Source organism: Leucoraja erinacea, chromosome 13 (genome assembly GCF_028641065.1).
Source record: "Leucoraja erinacea ecotype New England chromosome 13, Leri_hhj_1, whole genome shotgun sequence".
Classification (NCBI taxonomy): Eukaryota; Metazoa; Chordata; class Chondrichthyes; order Rajiformes; family Rajidae; genus Leucoraja; species Leucoraja erinaceus.
Window position 1 is genome coordinate 38,993,728 of NC_073389.1, and position 23,628 is coordinate 39,017,355.

Genomic DNA, 23,628 nt, shown 5'->3' on the forward strand with positions numbered 1-23,628 from the left:
TCCAGGGATGATGGACTCCGCCTCTCTAGAGTCTCCTCACAACTATACTCCCTCTGAGTTTCTCAGCCCATTTAACCATCACATTGTTAACACCCTGGAAACTAAAGACTACCCGCCAAGCTGTCCACATCTCCAGTAATATTTCTGTCTTCTGCTTACTTACTATCAGGCCATGCATCCACATCCAAATCATTAACATGCATTACAAACACAAAGGCTTGCAGCCCCAATCCTCTGGAACACCACTCATTACAGGTATCCCATTACAAAAACAACGCTGTACTAATTACCTCTGGCTCCAGTTGCCAAGTCAACTTTGGATCCAGTTTTATGACTTGTCTTGGATCACTTGGGTCAGAACTTTTTGGACTAACCTTCCATTTGGTTCCTTGTTGAAGCTATTTAAAGTGCATCCACTGCACTGTTCTCATCAATACACTGTCACCTCCTCAAACAATTCAGTCATTTGGTCAGATAAGATCTGGCTTGACAAAGCCATGCTGGTGTTCCCCGATAGTCCCTGCCTTTTCAAGTGATCAATAAAGTCTTAAAGCCTGGATCAGTGCTTGGGACAAATAATATTGTGGCCATTGCGGAAACATGGTTGGAGGAAAAACCAGGTGTGCTGCTCAATGTTACGGGTTGTGTTGTTTCAGACGTGATTGAGAAGCAATAGAGGTGAAGGAGTTGTGTTACTAATCAGGGAGATTATCACGGCAACACTCAGAAAGGACATACCGGATATGGGTGGAGCACTCTAATAAGGTTGTAATATAGGAGGTGATAAAGATGATCGTTGAGGGTGGGGTTGTGGATGTTGTCTCCATGGATGTTAGTAAGCCGTTTAGTTTAGTTTAAAGACAAAGCATGGAAACGGGCCCTTCGGCGCACCAATGATCCTCCTACACTAGCACTTTTCTACACACTAAGTACGACTTTACAATTTTACTGAAGCCAGGTAACCTACAAATCTGTATGTCTTTGGAATGTGGGAGGAAACCGGAACACCAACGTTGTCATGTGGAGAACGTACAAAATTCCTACGTACAGCACCCAGAGTCAGGATCGAACCCAGGTCTCTTCCGCTGCGTCACCATGCGACCCCTTGATAAAATGCCCATGGTAGAATCATCCAGAAGATTACGATTAATGGGTTTTGGATATATGGATTCGGCACTGTCTTACCTATAGAAGACAGAGAGTTGTGGTCCAAGGACACTATTCAGGCTGAAGGTCTGTGACTTGTGGAGTTCCACAGGTATCTGTGCTGGGACCGCTGCTGTTTGTGATATATGTAAAAGGCATGCACATAAACGTAGATGGATTGATTAGTAAGTTTGCAAATTACACCAAGCTTTCTGGAGTTGTGAATTGAGAGGAAGGCTGTCAAGATACAGTATATAACGAGATATAGATGAGCTACAAAAATGGGTAGATAAATGACAGATAGTGTGAGGTGCTGTAATTTGGGAGGTCAAATATAATGGAAAATATACAATTGATGACATGACCCTCAATAACATTGATGTACACAGGCATCTTGTGGTCTGTCCATAACTCCCTGAAAGTCCATGCAGATAGAGTGGTAAAGAAGGCATATGGTATGCTTGCCTTCATAGGTCAGGACATAGAGTATAAGAATCAGGATGTCATGATACAGCTTTATAGGACTGGGTATTTTCAGATATGTAGCATTTTCCCCACATATGTAGCATCTGAAGTTTTTCTTTGGTTTTCATTTTAGTCATAGGGTAACAAAGCATAGAAACAGTCCCTTTGGCACAACTAGGTAGACACAAAATGCTGGAGTAACTCAGCAGGACAGGCAGTATCTCTGGAGAGAAGCAGTGGGTGATGTTTCGGGCCAAGACCCTTCTTCAGACTGGTGTCAGGGGAGTGTGTGGGACAGAGATATAATGTAGTCGGAGACATTAAGAGTGGTGGGAGAATTGGGAAGGGGATGGAGAGAGAAAGAAAGCAAGGTCTACTTGAAGTTAGAGAAGTCAATGTTCATACTGCTGGGGAGTAAGCTACCCAAGCGGAATATGAGGTGCTGGTCCTCCAATTTGCACTGGCCTCACTCTGACAATGGAGGAGGCCCAGGACAGAAAGGTCAGATTGGGAATGGGAAGGGGAGTTAAAGTGCTGGGCAACCGGGAGTTCAGGTAGGTTAAGGCGGACAGAGCGGCGGTGATCAGCGAAATGATCACCGAGCCTGTGCTTAGTCTCGCCGATGTACAGGAGCAACTTTGGCGCAACTTGTTCACACCGCCCAACGTGTCCCATCCACACAAGTCCCACCTGCCTGCATTTGACCCATATCCCTCTAATCTTGCTCTATCCATGTACCTGTCTAATTGTTTCTTAAATGTTTGAATAGTTCCTGCCTCAACTACCTCCTCTGCCAGCTTGTTCAATACACCCACCACTCTTTGTGTAAAAAAGTTAGCCCTCAGATTCCTATTAAATCTTTTCCCCTTCACCTCTGGGCCTGTGATCCTCGATTCCCCTACTCTGGACAAGAGACCATATCATCAGACCATCAGTCATCATTTTGGGACTGAATAATGTTTAGTCCTTATTGGTCTCTGATCCTAGCAGAACCAGGCTGTGCCTGTCTTAGGCCAGATTATTTGTGTGCTGTATGATGGTCCTGTCACTCATCCTAGGAGAGGCCTGATGCTGCCCTTGCATGCCCTGTTTCAGCTATCAGCAAATCTCCCTGGTGGCTGATTGTAAGACTCATTCCACAGATGGGAATAACACAGAAGATGCAGGATCCAGTTCATTCCAAAGAGGAAGATTCCAAGGGGAGTAAGGGGCGACCATGGCTGATAACTTGAGCGAGACCTTCTCTCATATCCTCAAAGTTGGCCTTACCCCAGTTGAGCCTTTTAACACGTGGTCCCTCTAAATCCCAATCCATAACTATCTTAAACCTAATCAAAATGTGGTCACTTGTCCCAAAAGGCTCCTCCACACACACTTCATTAACTTGCCCTTCATTAGCACATTTACAACATGGTGCATCTATACCTTCTCCCCGTTGGATTGCAACCTTGTTGTGGTCGGGGAGCTTGTGTGTTTCAGTGAACCCCAGAGCTATGCCAGTGGGAGATTCGTCTCCTGTTAGGGTCTCCCATGCTGGACAGGTTGAAGGGTAGAGGCGAGACGAAGCGCGATCCACAGGTCCTCCGGGTTGGGGGTTGAGTACAGGGCTAACAACCCTGTCTCGTAAAACAAATATGCTACGGAACCAACACTACTGGGCATGATGGACTTCCAGGGCTATCGACAATGGACCTGACCTGGGGTAGTGTCCAGAAGCTAGCCCTGAACAGGAGTGGAGGACTTTCGTTGCTGCGCTACATGCCAGGAGGCATAATAGGCAGCAAGTAAGTAAGTAGCATCTATACCTTGAATGTACTCACATTGTGCCACCTGCAAGGCATATGCCTTGATTAGATTATATATCAGTCCTATGGCTTCAGCTGCTCTGTCACTAATCAGCATCCCGCATGTTATTAGTGCAATCAATGACTTCACTTTGCAGATCGTCATTTATCTGTAATGGCAAGGTGAAGCCTATTAATCACAAATTAGGGCAGAAGGTTATGCTCAGGATTCAGCAACCAAGTACTTTTCTGTCCCCCATATATTCTGAACCCAATTCTGCAGTTGATAAAGCAAGCCCCTCAGTGTACAAGGTCTTGGTCAAAATGGTATGGTATCATGTCAAACAATAAAAATGAGGAAGACTAGGCTTAAAAGACTAGGCTTAAAAGACTAGGCTTATATTCGCAAAAATCGTGTCCTTATCTGGACAAGCTAGATGCAGAAAAAATGTTCCCAATGTTGGGCAAGTCCAGAACCAGGGGCCATAGTCTTAGAATAAAGGGGAGGTCATTTAAGACTGAGGTGAGAAAAAACTTTTTCACCCAGAGAGTTGTGAATTTATGGAATTCCCTGCCACATATGGAGGCCAAGTCACTGGATGGGTTTAAGAGTGAGTTAGATAGAGCTCTAGGGGCTAGTCAAAGGGTATGGGGAGAAGGCAGGCATGAGTTATTCATAGAGGATGATCAGCCATGATCACAATGAATGACGGTGCTGGCTCGAAGGGCCGAATGGCCTCCTCCTGCGTTTATTTTCTATGTTTCTAATTTCCGCAGCCCTCTGTGTAATTGGATTTGGCTGACTATTTTGACTCTGGCAGAATCATAACAAATTGCTCCAAAGGATACAAAATTACACAAAATACTCTAAAAGATACCAAAACGGATGTAAGACTTGCAGCACCATCTGTGTCATCTCATTGCAGTACAGAAATTATAACACCAAGTGATTGCAGGTCAGAGGGTGTTCCCAGGATGGTGGGCAATCATACTGTAGGTTTGTGAGTATCCCAGTACACTTCTGACATAACCTACCCAAAAACTACAGAACGAGACAGAGAGTAGATTATTTAGGAAAGAATAGCTACTAGAGAGTATAACACAACAGCTTTTGAAAACTCCAATTGAATTTGTTTCTGCTACACTAACAATAGATTCATGACACCCCACATCTCTGCTTCTGCATTCTTTAAAAGCCAGGATATGGCATTTAAAACATGACACCTTCTCCATCTGTCCACCCATCTTCAAAAAATTGTATATATACAGAAACAGATCTCCCCATTCCTGAAGGCGGACAAGCTACACTTCTCCCCACCCTGCTATCTAGACTACACCTTCCCACCCTGCTTCCTGCAAAGAGTCTATCTCCTGCTCCCAATTCCTCCATCTACGCCGCATCTGCGCCCAGGTCATTTACCATACCAGGTCATCGGAGATGTCCTCATTCGTTAGGGAACAGGGATTCCCCTCTTCCATTATAGATGAGGCTCTCACTAGTGTCTCCTCAATATCCCGCAGCTCCACTCTTGCTCTCCCTCCCCCCATTCGGAACAAGGACAGAGTCCCCCTTGTCCTCACCTTCCACCCCATCAGCCATTGCATACAACATATAATCCTCCGACATTTTCGCCACTTCCAACGGGATCCCACTGCTGGCCACATCTTCCCATCTCCACCCCTTTCTGCTTTCCGCAGAGACCGGTCCCTCCGCAACTTGTCCCTTCCCACCCAAACCACCCCCTCCCCAGGTACTTTCCCGTGCAACCGCAGGAGATGCAACACCTGTCCCTTTACCTCCTCCCTCGACTGTGCAAGGACCCCAAGTCTTTTCATGTGAGGCAGAGGTTCACTTGCACCTCCTCCAACCTCATCTACTGTATCCGCTGTATGCCTCCTCCATTCTCAGAGTGAGGCCCAGTGCAAATTGGAGGAACAGCACCTCATATTTTGCTTGGGTAGCTTATACCCCAGTGGTATGAACATTGACTTCTCTAACTTCAAGTTGCCCTTGCTTTCCCTCTCTCCATCCTCCTCCTTCCCAGTTCTCCCACCAGTCTTACTGTCTCCGACTACATTTTATGTCTGTACCACCCACTCCCCAGACATCAGTCTGAAGAAGGGTCTCGGCCCGAAATGTCACCCATTCCTTCTCTCCAGAGATGCTGCCTGTCCCGCTGAGTTACTCAGCATTTTGTGTCTATCCCCGTTCCTGAATGCACATGAGAATTGTACTCTTTTCATTATTTCTGTTTCTTGTTTGTCCTCCAAAATGTATGATCTATAAAAAAATGTAGAACTGATCCAACACAGAAAGAGGCCATTCAGCTCATCAGATCCTTCTTAGGTCCCGGTAGAGCAATTGGGTTGTTTCTTTTTACTAGAGACCTGCAAATTATTTTCAACTCAAACGCCTATTCAATTCCATTTTGAAGATTATTTTCTTTCCACTACTCTTATTGACAGTTACTTCCTCAGAATTATCATCTGAGTAAATAACCTTCCTGCTTGTATGTTTGACATAACATTTTAAATCTGTGTCCCTTGTTCCCAAACCACCTTCCAAAGTGAAGACCCTACCTAAACCAGTCATGGTCTCGTGTACCACTATCTGATCTTCTATGCTCCCAAGTAGAACCACCTAAACTTTAGCTGAAATCGCCGATCCCTGCAACTACAGATGCAAATCTGTTCTGCACCCTCTCCAGGTGTAGAAAGGATTTGCACCTAGAAAAAGTGCAGAAAAGCATCTGGCGGGAGGGAACAGATAACCCTGGTACGTGGTTCCAGGTGGCCGTCACAACCTTTACATTAATTTGCTCAAATATGATCAGTGGTCAGAGATTTGAGGGTGTGATTATAAAAACTACAGATAGAGTTATTCAAAAGATAGTCTTGGAGGAATCTCAGCCCTTCACCTTGTCTAACAAATAAGAGTTTCTTGTTCCCAGTGTGTTTGAAGGTGGTGACTGCATGGATGATGCGCACACTGTCTGTTGCACCATGGCAGGGGAGGGGAGGGGGGGGGGAGTAAAGAAATAGCCATTGCAGATGGTATAATAATGGAAAAGGACACTGTTCTCTCCAGGACAGGGTCCTGAAGGCTATCTCTCCCTCCGGGATTAAGGACATGTCTTGTGAAGTTAACTTGAAAGGGAGGGTCCAGTTATAATGTACTAAGTCGGCACCAATAACGTAGGTAGAACTAAGGAGGTACGCCGGAGGAATTATGATCAACTTGGGACAAAATTGAAAGGCAGACCCACAAGGATGATGATCTCTAATTACTTGAACCTTAAGTAAATTCATATCATATATAACATTCTAGAATCAAAGTATGATTGGAAATTCATGAATTGTTTTAATATTTTGAATTTTGGACTGACTGTTATATTTGATTTGATTTGATTTGATTCAATTTATTGTCATTGTCTTCAAGTAAAAGACAACAAAATGCTATTTCCCATACAGTCATACGAATAAAAAAAAAGCAAAAACACAGAACACAATAGTCCACAACACAAACATCCCCACAGCGGCACCAAAGTCCCCATTGTGAGGGAAGAAACCAAAGTCCAGTCAACCTCCTCGCTGATGTATTTACACTAGATAATAAAAAATGAATCCAGAGGACAGTTTTTAGAAGACCAAACAAAGATCACAAAACCTGTTTACAGTGTCAAATATAAACAGAAAAATTAATGTTTAAGTTGAATGCAGAATATTACATTGCCTATCCAGATAAAGATGACTGTAGATCTGAAATTCAATAATGGTATGCTTTATTGATCAAAGTATCATTGATCCTACAGGGATGCAATGTTTGAAAAAGAAACAAAATAATAATTTTCACAAAAAACATTACAAAAAGAGATGTTTGAAGTGCTCAGAAACTCTCAGAATTCAAATATCTTTATTCCTGCTTGTATGTTAGACATAACATTTTAAATCTGTGTCCCTTTAAGGGGAAGTATTTTGCATTTTCATCTGTACGCATCTAAGCATAATGCTTTTTATCCAAGAATAAACAATTTTGACTGACTTAAATCCCTTCAGGTTAGAATGGTGAAGGCACCATGAAACATCCATGTGGAAAATTTAGAATACTTAATGTATAATGTATTGGGATGTATCCACAACTTTTGTTCATTCTATGACAATTATATACTAAATTTGTAGGCTTATCTCAACTTCTACCCCCTTGTACAGTTAGCCATTCATGATGGCAAGACAGTATTAATGATGAAGTTTGCACCCTTGCCATTTAACTTCCCTGATGAGAACTCTTCATTTAATAAAATAAAACAAAGTATGGGCCAGAAATATTGTATCTTGCATGATAAACTGCAAGAGTTGCCACTGAAAATACACAGAACCATAAATAAAATAAAATTGATCACTTGAGAAGTGTCTGGATTTTGTTATTTCGAAACTGCTATTATAAACATACATTTTTTTTTGAGCAAACTTAAATATATTTTAGTGTTCAGTTATTTACCATGACTTTAAATAAATATGTTAATAAGGAAGATCTTTATGCATTTATCACTGATCCTAATTTTACAAGTATATACATTTGCACTTGCATTTTTGGTAAATAAAATAAATTACTCAAATAAAGGGAAGTCATCATATTTTTTCAGACATAGTTACATATAGGTTTAATAACAAATATACCTGGACTCTTAAGATCAGATCATCATTCCACGCAACATGTCAAAATAAATAATGAAGCTTTTATACAACAATGTTTTGTCGTAGAACACAATACAATTTTGCCCCTTCCAAATAAGATGCAGAAAGTTAATAATCTTGATCGTGCTCATGCTGAAATGAGAGATGTAGAATTGCACATTCATACTTTGAACCACAAATTATAGATAACTGGAAGTCCAGAAGAGAATGGAGAATACTTGTCAGAAAAAATAATAATCAACAAAGAAAGTCTAAAAAGTGGACCTTGAATGCAAATCAATGCTGTTGAATGCCAACAGGTGAAACTAAATTAACAAATTTAATTAGCACAATAACAATTTGGAATAGGTTTCTTTGGAAGAACAAGCATTAAATTCGATATTTTTCCTGCACTTTAGACAATTTAGGCCTTCTTAGTATTGCTTTCACATAAATATTCTGGGCTTATTAACATTGCTCTTACATGATCAGTTTCAGTTATCGCCATCAACTCATAATGTCAACGATTCACTCGATGTCTTTATCTTGTCCATCACTGACACATTCTTCTGCTTGACATAATGAATCTGGAATTTCAGAGCAGTCATCTTCAGGCATTTCCATTGGAGAACCACAAAGGGAATCATGAACATCATTTTGACTATTACACTCTGTTCTCCCGCTAAAATTGGATTCATCCTCTGCAGCCTCCAGCTGCCTTACAGAATTGAGATACTGCTGTATAAGGCTGCTGTCCTGTTCGCCATTGGAGTTCTCCTTGTTCCATTTTGTGTGGACGGATTCTTGGATTTCTTGCTCGGCAGGATCATTCTTAAAACACTCGGTGTCGATTTTTTTAAGCTCACAGGTGGCTTCTAAAACTGTGCTCATACTCTCATCTGAGGAACTCTTACAAAAATTCTGAGAATCTTGTAAACAATTGTGGGTGATGTCTGAAGAGTGAAATCCAGAATCTGGAAATGCTTGCAGTGAGACCTCTGAGTGAGCATTTGGTCTGGAAGGGAGGCTTTTATGGTTATTCAAGGACGTGTGCGCAGAAGGATGAATAAGGTTAGGCTGCAGAAGTATGGGTTCTTTTGTAGCATTCACAAGCAGTAGTTCATTTTCTTTATGCGTCATGGACAGCTGCCATTCCTGAAGGTGCTGAACCTGCAGCAAAAAGAAAAAGATAACAATGTTGAAAAAAATTCAAAGAGAATCCTATTTAAATATCTGGACCGATGGAATGGGTGACATTTCAGGTCGTGACCCTTCTAGTCTGAAGAAGGGTCTCGACCTGAACCGTCACCCATTTCTGCTATCCAGAGATGCTGCCTGCCCCGCCAGCATTTTGTGTCCGTCTTCGGTGTAATCAGCATCTCCAGTTCCTTCCTACACATCCTACGCATTTAAATATTTTATTGACTATATATGCCGACTCATTTTCACAGAATAATTTAGAATGCGCAAGTGAGTATTCTTGGGAAGATGCAAGGAAATTGCGTGATGTTTATGTTGTCAATCTAATCTAATATTTAAAGTTATTGGTAGTATGCAGTCCAGTATTGAATTATCAATTGTTTTTTGTGTCTGGAGGATACCTTTAGTTTGTTCAGTCCTTGCAGGGCTTTCAGCAGTGATGCAAGTACTCATTCACCGATCAGTCTATTGATCTCAATTTTGTGGGATGAGCTTTATTTAAATAAATATGGACTACTTTTAATTGTTCTCTTAAGCTTTCTCTGCCACTCAATAAGAATATGGCAGATCTTTAACCCAGGGCTATTTTCACCCACTAATTTCATATCTTAATAACTATATTTATCCCACATATACTTCGTCTTCACAACTCTCTTGGGTAGAGGTGCTTAGATTCACCATTCCCTGGGTGAAAGAAAAATCCTCATCCTTGTTTTGTATGGCCAATCCCTTATTTTGAGATCTTATTCTATGGTCGCCGGTTCTAGATATCCCAACCCTGCGGAAACATTATCTTTACTTCTATCATATCAATCACCATAAGAATTCTGTAATTTTCAATGAGATCACCTCTCATTCTTTTAAGTTTTATGGTGTATGGATATAGTCTGCTTAATCTCTCCTCATATGACAAGTTGGTAGAGCATGGTGGCACATTCTCAGCTTCAGTGACCTAGGTTCAATCCCCACCTCAAGTACTATCTGCATAGAGTTAGTATTCTACTAGAAACCCCATGGGTTTCTCCAGATCCCAAACATCTACTGGTTGATAAGTTAATTGGCTTCTATAAATTGCTCCTCGTCAAGGCGAATAGATAGAGAGAATAGATTACAATGAAAGAATAGTAGTTGCTCAGAGTTCTGCCAAGGCCCAATTGTCTAAATGGTTCATTCATATGTCGTGGAAAAACTTGAAATAATAATAACAAATTCACCATCTGTGGACTGAATCCAGTGAACACAGTAGCCTTAAGAAATATATCTCAAATACTTTTGACATACATTCTAGATTATTGCAGTTTGGCCCGTCTGTAGATGAGGCCCAAGTGAGTAATCTGATGAGCGAAGAGAGGATCTGATCAATAGTCCATTTTGAGTCAACGTTTCGGGGAGCATGCCCTTCAGTCCACAAAATGACAAAGTCGAACATGATGCCCTTTATATCCCCTTTATACCCGGCATATCCATGTGCCTATCTAAAAGCTTTAGACTGATCGGGGGTAAAAAAGGGGTGGGTCTTAAACCTATGGGACTTTTCCCAAGAAAAAAAGAACCATCTTCCCTATTGAGCCTCTCATAATTTAGCTGTCAGAAGGCTGGGGGATCAACCTGCAACGCTTCAAAGTAGACAGCAGGGGGGCCATCCTCTCTTTATGTCTAATATCCTCAAATCCAGGCAGTATTCTGATAAAACTCTTCGGCATCCTCTCCAAAGCCTCAACATCCTCCCAGTAATAGTAACAGTATAAAACTGTAACGACTTCCCCCCAAACTCTATGTGTAAGAAGAACTCCCCAAACGGAGTAACTCAGCGGGGCAGGCTGTTCCTCTGGAAAGAAGGAATGGGTGACAAGGTTTCTTCAGACTGGTGCTAAGCTCGATATAGACAGTGATGTGGACCATAACAATGAATGAAAGATATGCAACAAATAACGATGATAAAGGATTGTTAGCTGTTTGTAGGATGAAAACGAGAAGATAGTGCCACTTGGGTGCGGGAGGGATAGAGAGCGAGGGAATACTGGAGCTACCTGAAGTGCGAGAAAACAATATTCATACCACTGGGCTGTAAGCTGCCCAAGCGAAATATGAGATACTGTTCCTCCAAATTGCACGAACTATATGATTTTGATCAAAGTGCCAAAAAATACAGGATTTATATTACACTTGTTCTGAATGCAGTTGAAGGCAGATTAAAACCTATTTAAGTATGAAATCTGGTCCTAGTTTTTACAATTTAATCTCAAATTGACTGCCATGTGAATAGCCAATATATGGTTTAGTTTAGTTTGGAGATACAGCACAGAAACAGACCTATCGACCCACCGAGTCCACACCGACCAGCGATCCCCGCACATTAACACTATCCTACATTAGGGACAATTCTTTTTCCATTATACCAAGCCACACAATACACAATACAATTTATTTGTCACTTGAACCTCATAGAGGCTCAAATGAAATGTTGTTTCTGCAGTCATACACACATGAAAAAAAAGACCCAAGACACAACACAATTTACACAGACATTCATCACAGCGCATTTCCTCCTCGCTGTGATGGAAGGCAAAAAACGTATCTCTCCCCTGCACTCCCCATTCCCCTCCCGATGTCAGTCAAAGCCCCCGGCGGGCGATGGCAATTGTCCCGCGGCCGTTAAAGCCACGCCGGGCGATTCAAGGCCATGCTCCGGGTCTTGTTGTTGGAGTCCCCGGCGGGCGCTAGCAAAATCCCGCAGCCGTTGAAGCCACGACGGGCGATGATGCAAGGCCCCGCTCCAGGTCATCCTCGACCCCGCTACTCGGGCGGGAGAAGTCGCCGTTGCAGAAGCCTCGAAAAGCGGTGTCCCACCAGGGACCAACGGGCTCCCGATATTACTGTCTGCCAGACCTGCGGTAAGCCTCCGAATCTCCGGGGGTCGGGTCACAGTAGCGCACCACCACCGCTCCTCCCGCTCCGGACTCGGCCAGCTCCATGATGGTGAGTAGGTCCGCAGCTCCGTGACTGGAGCCCCAGGTCGCTCCTGCTGGAGGCCGCTCCACGTTGCAGCCCCAACGACAACGGAGACCCGACAGGGAAAAGGTCGGGTTCTCTGTGCAGGGGAAAGAATTTAAAAGTTTCCCCCGGCCCCCCCCCCCCACCACACACACACACACACACACCATCTAAAAAATAATAAAAACTACATTAAAACGGGACAAAAAAATAACAAAAAGACAAACGGACTGCAGAGGCCGCTGCGACGTGAGTCGCGCCGCCCACTGACAATGTAATTAACCTACATACCTGTATGTCTTTGGACTGTGGGAAAAAAACAAAGATCTCGGAGAAAACCCACATGGTCACAGGGAGAACGTAGAAACTCTGTACAGACAGCACCCACAGTCGATTTCGAACCCGGGTCTCTGGCGCTGCAGGTTCTGTAAGGCAGCAACTCTAACCACTGCGCCACCGTGCCGCTTTAATCCAAAACTACTAGGCTGGATCATGTTGTGGGAGGTCCAGAACCCATTATACACACTAAAGACACAGTATTGGAGGAGACATGACAATTTAAGTATTGACTCTGTATATTAGCCACTTAATAATTGTTTAATTCAGTGAAACTGCTTGGTGTCAAAGTTCTGGTCCCAGTTTCATCTGCTGTCAATATTGTTCTGGATGATCCAGGGCATGGTTGTCATTTTCTCTCCTTCCAATTTTTATTTTAAGCTTTAAGAAACCACATTGTTTTAAACTTCATGTTGTCATCTTAATTACGCTTTGTAAAAGGTATGTGATAGACAATGGAATATTGTGAATAGAAAGTTCAGCTTTGAATAATATAGAAACAGATTCACTTTAATTTTGAGATGACTAGACCATAAGCAATAAGAGAAGTTACCGCTTTCCATAAGAACTTTACAGCTTCTTCTTGTACCATTCTTTGAATACGTTCTTCTTCACATTGTTTCCTCCATCTATAAAAGTAGAAATGTAGAACATTTTTGACATTTGACAAGACTATTTCTTTTTTAGGCAGAGTCATTGGTTACAGAAGAATGTTACTCCTTCCAAAATTGGACAACGCAGCTCCAGTGACCCGGATAAGATCCTGGTCTCCATGGTGTCTATGTGGACTTTGCATTCTCGTCCTACGACCATCTGGGTTTCTCATAGGCAAGACATAAAGTCATATAGCACAGGTCCTTCAGCCCAACTCATCCATGCTGCCAAAGATGTCCAACTAAGTTAGTTGCATTTGACCTTTATTCCCTATCCATGTACCTATCAAAAAGTATTTTAAATGTTGCTATTCGAGCTACCTCGACCACTTCCTCAGGCTGCTCATTCCATATGCATATGACCCTCTATGTGAAAAGGTTGCCCCTCAGGTTTCAAATAAATCTTTCCCCTCTTACCTTAAATCTATACCCCCTAGTTCTTAATTCCTCAACCCTGGGAAAAAGACTCTACCTATCTATTCCCGTCATGATTTTATACACCTCTATACGATCCTGCACTCCAAGGAATAAATTCCTAACCCGCCCAACCACTCTCTGTAACCTGGTCCCACGGGTCCTGGCAACATCCTCATAAATCCGTTTTGCGCTCTCTCCAGTTTAGTGCCATTTTTCCTACACGAGGGTGACCAAAACTGAACATTATATTCCTTGTGCAGCCTCACCAATGTATTCTACAACTGAAACATAAAATACCAACTTCTATACTTCATGCCCTGACAGATGAAGATCAGCATGCCAATAGGCTTTTCACTACCTTGCCTACTATTTGTGATGCCACATTCAGGAAAATATGTACTTGTATTCCTAGGTTCCTCTGTTCTACAACACATTCCATTTCCCTCCTGTTCACTGTCAAGACCTACCCTGGTTTGATTTCCTCTCATATCCCCTAAAGGTGCTAATTGGCAAGTTAAACAATTATTGTAAACAATCCTTGAAAGTGGTACTAAAATTAAATTTCTGCTCAATGGCATAGGAGGAAGAATAGGTTATTGGAAAATTAATGAGGTAATAGGACACATGAGAATGCTCTGAAGACCGGGCATAAAATTAATGAGACATATGGCCTTCTGCATGACGAGAAAATATGACCGTTACTTGTATAGTATTTTATCTAGTGACAAAACAGAAGATTAATAAAATGTACCCAATGGAGCCAGACAAACCTGGTCACTAAGGCATTTCAGTATTTCATTTGTTATTAAAGGAGTCGTGCTTTGATTCCTAGCCTAGAGGTCAGAAGAAAAAAAGATTTTTAAAAGTTAATAACTAATTGATTTTTAATAATTGTTAATACTTCATGTTATATGATTTTCTTCAGATGATTAATTAAGTAAAATAATTATGTGATCAAGTGTCATGGTGTCATTTCTTCCTCAAGCAAAGCTATTTCCATACATATGGATCTTATATGCCATCTAAATATTTGCAGTCAAATTGGCAGTTGGTTGGAACAAAAGTGAAGATTGGGTGGAGATATTTAAAGTCAGTTCAAACGTGTTACTATACAAGGACCTTGACTTCCAATAACTTTTGTAATTTTATGTTGTGACATAATATACCCAAATAGATAGGTCAACAGCAAGGACTGGGACCTTTGTGGTAGTAGGGAGGGGGGAGGTAAAAACAAGAATGTTTGCAATATCTACTTAGATCAAATTAAAAGAAGAATACATATTCATTTATACAGCATGGGTAAGTTGTTCCTCCCACACTTTGAACACACGAAAGACAGAACAGATACAAGACACTTTTTCACAGATGGAATCCCTTTTAAAAGTAAGATATCCATTGCAAATAGTGCTCCATAAATAATTGTATTTAAATATTAGATTAGCATTTATTTTTATTTTGCATGTTATTTAATTTCTTGTTCTTAAAATTACATATGGCAAATTTATTTAATTTTCAAGACCAAAACCACTACTCACTCTTTTAGTCATAAAATTGGTGGAAATTTGATTGGTGGAAATTTGGACCAGTTTCAAAGCATGGTTATTTAGGATTTATTTCAAAACCTTGTTAAATCAATCCTCGCAAATACAGATTATACTTGGATTTACTCAGAGATAATGATGAACACTGGGGAAATATTTAATTCGTAGTCTAGTGAGGGGCTTTGGATTTCCACCTGCCTAAAGGCCTTACAATGCCAGAGAATCAGGTTTGATCCCAACTATGGTTGTTGTCTGTACGTAGTTCGAACCAAAGATCTTAGAGCAGAGCAAGATGGGTTACTCTCACGCAAACGTGTTGTCCGCTCATGGGCGGATTCATGGGTGATTATAGGACCCATTTTAGCGACCAGTCCCCGCCATCTTGCTTCCGGCCAAAGATTGGATCCGCAGCGGGGAGAGGGAGTGTGCGGCCCGGGGCAGCGGGGAGGGAGTGTGGGGTCCGGGGCAGCGGGGAGAGGGAGTGCGCAGCCCAGGGAGAGGGGGTGCGCGGCCGGGGGGGAGGGGGGGGCCCGGGGGGGGGGGGGGGGGCGAGAGAGTTGAGGGGTGGGATAAGGCCTAGTGTGTGTGGAATTGTGGGGCGGTTTACAATGTTCCTTATTTAATGTCCCTTGTTTAGACTGAAATAAATTTCATCATTGGATCAGAAGAAATATAATTGTGTGTGTTATATGATTATATACACTTATATCACATTCATGTATGTGTGTTTATAAACATTTTATTCTTTAACAAGAATTAACAGAATTATGAACTAACAGAATTATGAATCGAACCCTATATCACACACAAAAACTTCCCCCGCAATGTCAATTACCCTGCGAGTCGGGTCGGTTCCGGTTACTACAAAATCAACTCAAACACTGCTTGTGAGCCATTTAAAAAGAAATGGTTTAAAAAACATTAAAAAAGACAATTACCAGTCAAATTTTATTCTTGACAAAAAGTATGAACTGACAGAATTATGAATCTAACCCTATTTCACACACACAAACTGTTAGACCGCAACATTGATTACACTGCGAGTCGGGTCGGGTCAGGTAGGCTCCGGTTACTAAAATGGGCAGGGAAAAATGCCCAGGATCCCCTCCATAGCGTACTACACGTTAGCCCATTGTATTTCGCAGCAGTAGCCCATCTTGCTCTGCTCTAAGATCTTTGGTTCGAACAGTCTCCCTGTGGCCGTGTGCGTATTATCCAGGTTCTCCGGTTTCCTCTCATGTTCCAAAGACATGTAGGTTTGTAGGTTAATTGGCATCTATAAATTGTCGCTGATGTGTGGAAATGAACTAGAAGGGAGGTACAGTGGTGCAGCGGTAGAGTTGCTGCCTTCCAGCACTTGCCGGGTTTGACCCTGACTACGGGTGCTGAAGTGATCTTCGGTTTCCTCCCACACTCCAAAGACTTACACGTTTGTAGGTTAATTGGCTTGGTATGAGTGTAAATTGTCCCTCGTGTGTGTGTAGGTTGGTGTTAGTGTGCGGGGAACGGTGGTTGGTGCCGACTCGGTGGGCCAAAGAGCCTTTCCAGGCTGTATCTCTAAACTAAACTAAACTAAACTAGTGAACGGGGTTCAATGTGCAGAAGGGTTTGTTTCCACTCTGCACCTCTAAACTGAACTAAATACAATGCACATAAAAGGAATACAGTATGAATTTTAAATAACGTAGGAAACCCTCCCCTCTCTTATATCTCACCTGATTACTTCTTTATTTAAGTATTCCACATGTTCCTGCATCCTACGTAGTCGGATTTCACAACGTATCTCTTTTGCCTTTGGATTCCAGTTCCTAGTGTAGAATCCACGCCAGCAAGCTTGAATCTTTACAGCTGCTTTATTCATATATTCTGGGCTTTCTTCAAATGGTTTACATATATCAGGTCTATCTGGCATTGAGTCATCTTCCATATCCTCTTGGACAGTTTCTATTTGTGCCTGACTCAATAAATTGTCGTCTGGAAAACAGTGCTCCTTTGTTAATTGGGCTGACATTGAGTTTGTGCTTTTGCTTGAAGTGAAGGTAACACAAGTTTGCACTGGAAAGGATGCAGGTAACACCTTGCTGACACTCTCTTCCTTACTTCTCTCACAAGATCTTTCCACCCATGCTTCATAATCTTCTGCTTCCCTTGTTGCCTTCAGGTATTTTTGATCATCACTATCTTCACATTTTACTCCAGTTTCCAAATGCAGTAGTGTGCAGGCATCACCTTCTGCAGTCAGACTATCTGCAGGAAGCCTTAGATCACGGGAAGGTGAAAGAGGCGACGTTGCAGTGGTAACAGGCATGAATGTGGATTCAGAAGACAAAAGGCTGCTGTTCAATTTATCTTCATCAGTCTGGATATCCTCCAAGAAGAGCTCACCGTGACAACATCCCGACACCTCTCTACGGATCGGTGAGAGTTGGTTCACTGCTTTAGACTGCTGTCCATGGCCACTCACTGCAACCCATGAGTTAATGCGAAGTACCGGCTCTAAAGCAAAAATATATTGTATATAGTCAGAGCCATAGAGTACAGAAACAGGTCCTATGGCGCAACTTGTTTATGCCATCCATGATACCCCGTCTAAGCTAGTCCAATTTGCCTGCATTTGGTCCATAGAAATGTTTCCTAAGTGTGTACCTGTGCAAATGTCTTTTAAATGTTGCCGTCTCCCTTGTAGGGCCCTCCAGCATAGAAGTCAGGCTTCAAGCATTGAAAGAAATGTGATTTAATCCAATCATCTTTACTTTGCTCCGTCGTGCTCCTGCCTACCCAGTCTACTGAACGGTGACATTGCCTTCTAAATCAACTTCCAGCCTCTCACTTGCCTCGCCTAAGCATTGCATACCGTCCCACTGCCAATCTAGTTGAATTCCTACGGAGAAGCACGTGAAAACCTGCCTGCGAGGAGATAACTTCCCCCCTTCAATTCAAGTACAACCAATCTCTTTTATGGATCACCTCTGACCTTCAAGAGATCCTAGTGGTTCAAAACCCTGAATCCCTGTTCCGCGCACCAACCCCAAAGCCACGCATTCATCTGCCCTATCTTCCTGTTCCTATCCTCACTGGCATGTGGCACCGGGAGTAATCTGGAGATTACGAACCTCAAGGTCTTTTTTTATATAACCGTTCGCCTAAATATTTTCTCTGCAAGACCTCATCCCTTTCCCTACGCATGTCATTTATGCCAATATGCACAACAACCTCTGGATGCTCACCTTCTCCCTTGAATGTTCTGCAACCACTCCGGGACATCATGGATCCTGGGCCCAGGGAAGCAGCACACCATCTTAAGAGTCCCGTTTGCAGATACATAATCTCCTGTCTGTCCCCCAAACGAATAAGTCTCCTATTATTGTAGCTCTGTCTGACTTCACCCTACCCCACTGTGCCTCAGACTCAGGCTTAATGCCACAAACCTGATTGCTGTTGCTGTTGTTGTTTAGTTTTAGTTTTAGAGATACAGCGTGGGAACAAGTCCTTCAGCCCACCCAATCCGTGCCAACCAAGAATCACCTGGACACAAGTTCTATCCTACACAGAAAGGACAATTTACCTACAAACCCACACATCTTTGGGATATAGGAGAAAACCGGAGCACCTGGAGAAAACCCATGCGATCACAGGGAAAATGTGCAAACTCCGTACGGACAGCACTAATACTCAGGATCGAACCCGGGTCTCTGGCGCTGTAAGGCAGCAATTCTACCACTGTGCCGTCTCTCTTAATTATGTTCACCTCTTAATAGTCATTTCCCCCCTCCCCAACTGTTTCCAAAAGGGTATACATGCTTTCGAGAGGAATGGCCACAACAGATTCTTGCACTTTCTACCCACTTCCTTTCCAGGTCGTCATCCATCTACTTTCTGCCTGTATCTAAGGTGTGACCACCTCACTTTAACTTCTTTATATGAAACTCTCAGTCTCCGAGACAATTCCGAGGTCATCCAGCTGCAGCTCTAGTTCCCTCACTCAATCAGGAAATGCAGCTGAATAGACTTCCCACACATGTTGTCCACAGGGCACCTGGAAGCTTCCCATATCCTGCAAGGGCCAGCATACTAGTGACCTTATTGCCATCCTTACTGCACTAAGGCCAAACAAACCCTGCCATATTTTGTCCTCACCCTCCACTCATCTCCTCCCTGAAGCCTCACAAACCAAAGACTCAATACTTGCCCCCAATCACAGCACAGGTACTCTATTACACAGGTAGTCACAAAATTCTGGAGTAAATCAACGGGACAGGCAGAATCTTTGGTGGGAAGGAATGGGTGATGTTTCGGGTCGAGACTTCTTCAGACCCTTCCATCAGCCTGAAGAAGGGTCTCAACCTGAAATGTCACCCATTTCATCTCTCCAGAGACGCTGCCTAACCAGCTCAGTTATTCCAGCATTCCAGTCTACCTTCGATTTAACCAGCACCTGCAGTTCTTTCCTACATACTCTATACACAGCCATTCCCAAAGCAGCAGATCCCAACTCAGCTAAGGCCTGCTTTCCTTTTATACATCACTGGGGATAGTCATTCCCAGACACTAACCTGGCCTCACGCTGACGGCTGCTTTTTAAATTCCTGAGCTGCACCTCCTCTCTGCTGTTCATTGTAAGTGAAACTACCCATCTGGCCTCACACTAATGCTTTTTAAATCTCCCACGCTACTCCACCTGCATGTTTTTTTTTGTTTTTTGTACGTGTAGGCCAAATCTCAAACATATTCCATATGCATCAAAGGGTGCCAACTCGCAGGCTTAGTCAAATGTACTTATACAGAACTACATAGCATACATATATTTTACTACATAGGTAACATATATTTAATATGACTGATCAAAACCTCCTCTTACTTCACAGTAATCTTAGTAAGACTTAGAGGTTCCAAATCCATAAGCCCATGTGGAATTACTGTTTCTCCAGAAATTCTTTCTCCTTCCCATCTTTGTATGGTCAGTCCCAGAGTGCCTCAAAGAATTAACATTTGCTTTGCATCAATATATTGTCCTTTAAAGCACCGCTGAAGCTCATGGTCAGCTTTTGCAAGCACCAACCATCCTTAATTTCACTCAATAACATCAGCTCTTCTTCACCGTCAGGTGCCTGCCTATCAATAGCAATGTTACAAAATTTTGAGATTTTAAAAATCAAGTCTGTAATTTATCCCATCAGATAAAGCATAAAAAGAAGTTTAATTTGCCACCTAATTCACTTTCATATCTTCAGTATTAAAAAAGTTATGGCCATCTTCATACTCGGAAATTAGCATCTTGTTCTCTATTGCTTTTCCATTGACTTAACACAAAAGCTGTGATCGAGGACAGTCAAATGGCCACAACTTTCTTAAAAATTAAGAGAACTAAAATAAATTTGCAGTTAATGTAGATTGAAGCATTCTGAAACAAATATGAAACAATCTTACTTAGATGACTTGAAATTAAAGCATATAATTAGTTAGTTATAATTAGTTAGGTGTAATTAGTGTAGCTAGTTACAAAATTCAATTACTAGATCTAAACATCTATCAATTTCTTAAGAATAGATTAACATTTTTAAATAGCCTAAGTGTCCAAATAACATTCACACAATAATTCACAATATAACATAATTTTTAAATCTCATTGTCATGCATTTATAGGCCAAATGGAAGGAATTTAATGTTTAATACCTGTAAATGAATGGTCATTTAAATCAACTTGATTGTGGGTTTTTCTGGAATGCGACCATTTGGAACGTTGCGCTTTGCAGTGTTTTAGACACCCATATCGGCATGAAAAACACGTTGGTATGGGGACTAAATCAGCGTTTCGCAACTTAAAATACGAACTAAAGGTATCTTAAGGACCACTTTTATACATCAAAATAAACCGCTTTCTTTTACCTGTCACCTTCGTGAAATCCGTTCCTGTTGTCGGCGTAGACGGCTTCAGAAGCTGAATTTAAAATCACTCCAGCGCTGAACGAGTCGGGCGATTAAAAAAAAACAAAAATAGACAGAACGCCCATCGGAACGATTCTTCAACAAGATCTTGCACTCCAACCAAATATCCAGGACAAGGTAAGAAACAAAAACGCGTTTTAACTCCGCCCCCCCCCCGCGCAAAATTGCGCGCACAGCCAGTGGCAGAATTGCAGCGCCGCTGAAGATAAGTATTGTAACATACCTACTATCACATATATGAAATGATTTAGGTTAGAATCATTGAATCATACAGCAAAAAAACAGAGCCTTCAGACCAACTTGTCCATGCTGATCAAGATACCTCATCTAAGCTAGTCCCATTTGCCCGCTTTTGGCCCCCATCCCTCCAAATAGTTTATATCCATGTACCTAATATCTAAAAATCTTCTCAATCTCAACTTTGAATATAATTGGCAATTAAGTTTCCACAGTACAGTTCACTCGAGTATAGATTTCCAAAGAATCAAGAGCATCTTGGGTAATGACATTTCTCCTCATTGTTGCTTTTAAATCTCCTGACTGTAACCCATGTTTTATTGACACCCGAGCCAACTGAACAACAACTCTGCATCCACCCTGTCTAGACATGCAAAATTCTAAACTAAAGTACATCTTAGTCTTAATTTCTCCTCATACCACAAACCTGCTTTCCCAGAAATTAATCTGGTGAATCTTCACTGGATTTCTCCATTCACAAGTCAATAATTCCTTGGATAGGAGACAAGACTTATAATTAGTATTTCAAGTACAGTTTAACTAAGGCTCTATATAATTATCCGGTGGGCGGCGCGACTCACGTCGCAGCGGCCTCTGCAGTCCGTCTGTCTTTTTATTATTTTTTGTCTCGTTTGAATGTAGTTTTTATTATTTTTTTTTGTGTGTATGTGTGTATGTGGCGTGGGGGGCGGGGGGTGGGGGGGGAAACTTTAAAAAATCTATCCCCTGCATGGAGAACCCGACTTTTTCTCTGTCGGGTCTCCGTTGTCGTTGGGGCCTAGCACCGTGGAGCGGCCTCCAGCAGGAACGACCTGGGGCTCCAGTCACGGAGCCTGCGGACCTACTTACCATCATGGACCTGGCCGAGTTCGGAGCGGGAGGAGCGGTGGTGACGCGCTGCTGCGACCTGACTCTGGGGATTCGGAGGCTTACCGCAGGTCTGGCAGACAGGAACACCGGGAGCCCGCAGGTCCCTGCTGGGAGACCGCTTTTCATGGGCTTCCGCAACAGCGACTTCACCCTCCCCAGTTGCGGGGTTGAAGAGTACCTGGAGCGGGGCCTTACATCATCGCCCGGCGCGGCTTGGAATGGCTGTGGGATTTTGCTAGCGCCCGCCGGGGGCTCCAACAGCAAGACCCAGAGCGTGGCCTTGCATCACCCGGCGTGGCGTAAATGGCCGCGGGACAATTGCCATCGCCCACCGGGGGCTTTGACTTTGACTCTGACATTGGGAGGGGAATGGGAAGTGCAGGGGAGAGATAAGTCTTTGCCTTCCATCACAGCGAGGAGGAGATGCGCTGTGATGGATGTTTGTGTAAATTGTGTTGTGTCTTGGTTCTTTCTTGTGTGTATGACTGCAGAAACAACATTTTGTTTGAACCTCAATGGGGTTCAAATGACAAATAAATTGTATTGTATTGGATTGTAATTAGTGCAAGATTTCTCTACTCTTGTATGCAGATGGCTAGGTTCCTCAAAAGATGAACACATTCACCATTTCAAAAATACTCTTTATCTTTTGTACCAAAGCGGATGACGTCACATTTTCCACCTTATATTCTATTTGTTACAACATTGCTCTTTCCCCATCTCTATCCCTCTGAAGCCTCACTCCTTCCAACTCACAGTCTACCTGCTACCAAAGCCATTGCTCATTTGTAGACATGCCCAACTCAATACCACGCTTCTTCCATTATGTAGGATGGACATGGTTTAGTGTTAAGCTTTCGCCAGAGTGCCATCTTTTTTTGGTGTAACCTGGTGCTGCTTCTGGCAGATTCTTCTATAATCAGCATTGAACCAGTGTTGAACTGGTTTGATGATAATGGTAGACTATAAGAGACATATACCAGGGCATCAAGCTGTAAATGGTGGAATATAATTTTGTAATTGCTAATGGCCCTCTTTATCTATCACACAACAGGCAGTTTAATGCTGCTGGCTCTTTTCTGAATCTATTGTATTTAATAAAACATGTCATTACTCTATGGGAGGCAATTAAAAACAAAATGCTGGAAATACAGTGTGAGAGAGAACAGACTTTCTCAGCAAACCTTCAACAGATCTTCATTGTATCTTCATTGTTAAAGTAATTTCTATAGATACAACATCCTATACAATGCTCATTCCTGCCAATAGAGGCACATACAAATGTGTAATCCACTGGTAAGCAAAGATTATAGAGCAGAGCAAGATGCGCCACTCTGCGAAAAAAGCGTAGTATGACATGGGTAT

General features: G+C 42.4%; 1 protein-coding gene across 2 annotated transcripts in view; it reads right to left on the minus strand.

The window, feature by feature from the left end:
• Window positions 1-6,433: 6,433 nt before the first annotated feature.
• The window catches only part of cep97 (centrosomal protein 97), a 39,025-nt gene continuing 21,830 nt past the window's right edge, over window positions 6,434-23,628 (minus strand). For both annotated transcript variants that reach the window (XM_055644968.1, XM_055644969.1), the window contains exons 9-11: window positions 16,926-17,706; window positions 13,153-13,228; window positions 6,434-9,239 (exon numbers count right to left, since the gene is read on the minus strand). In XM_055644968.1, coding sequence (XP_055500943.1) covers window positions 8,598-9,239; window positions 13,153-13,228; window positions 16,926-17,706 — 1,499 coding nt within the window. In that variant the 3' untranslated portion in view covers window positions 6,434-8,597. The remainder of the gene's footprint in view (window positions 9,240-13,152; window positions 13,229-16,925; window positions 17,707-23,628) is intronic.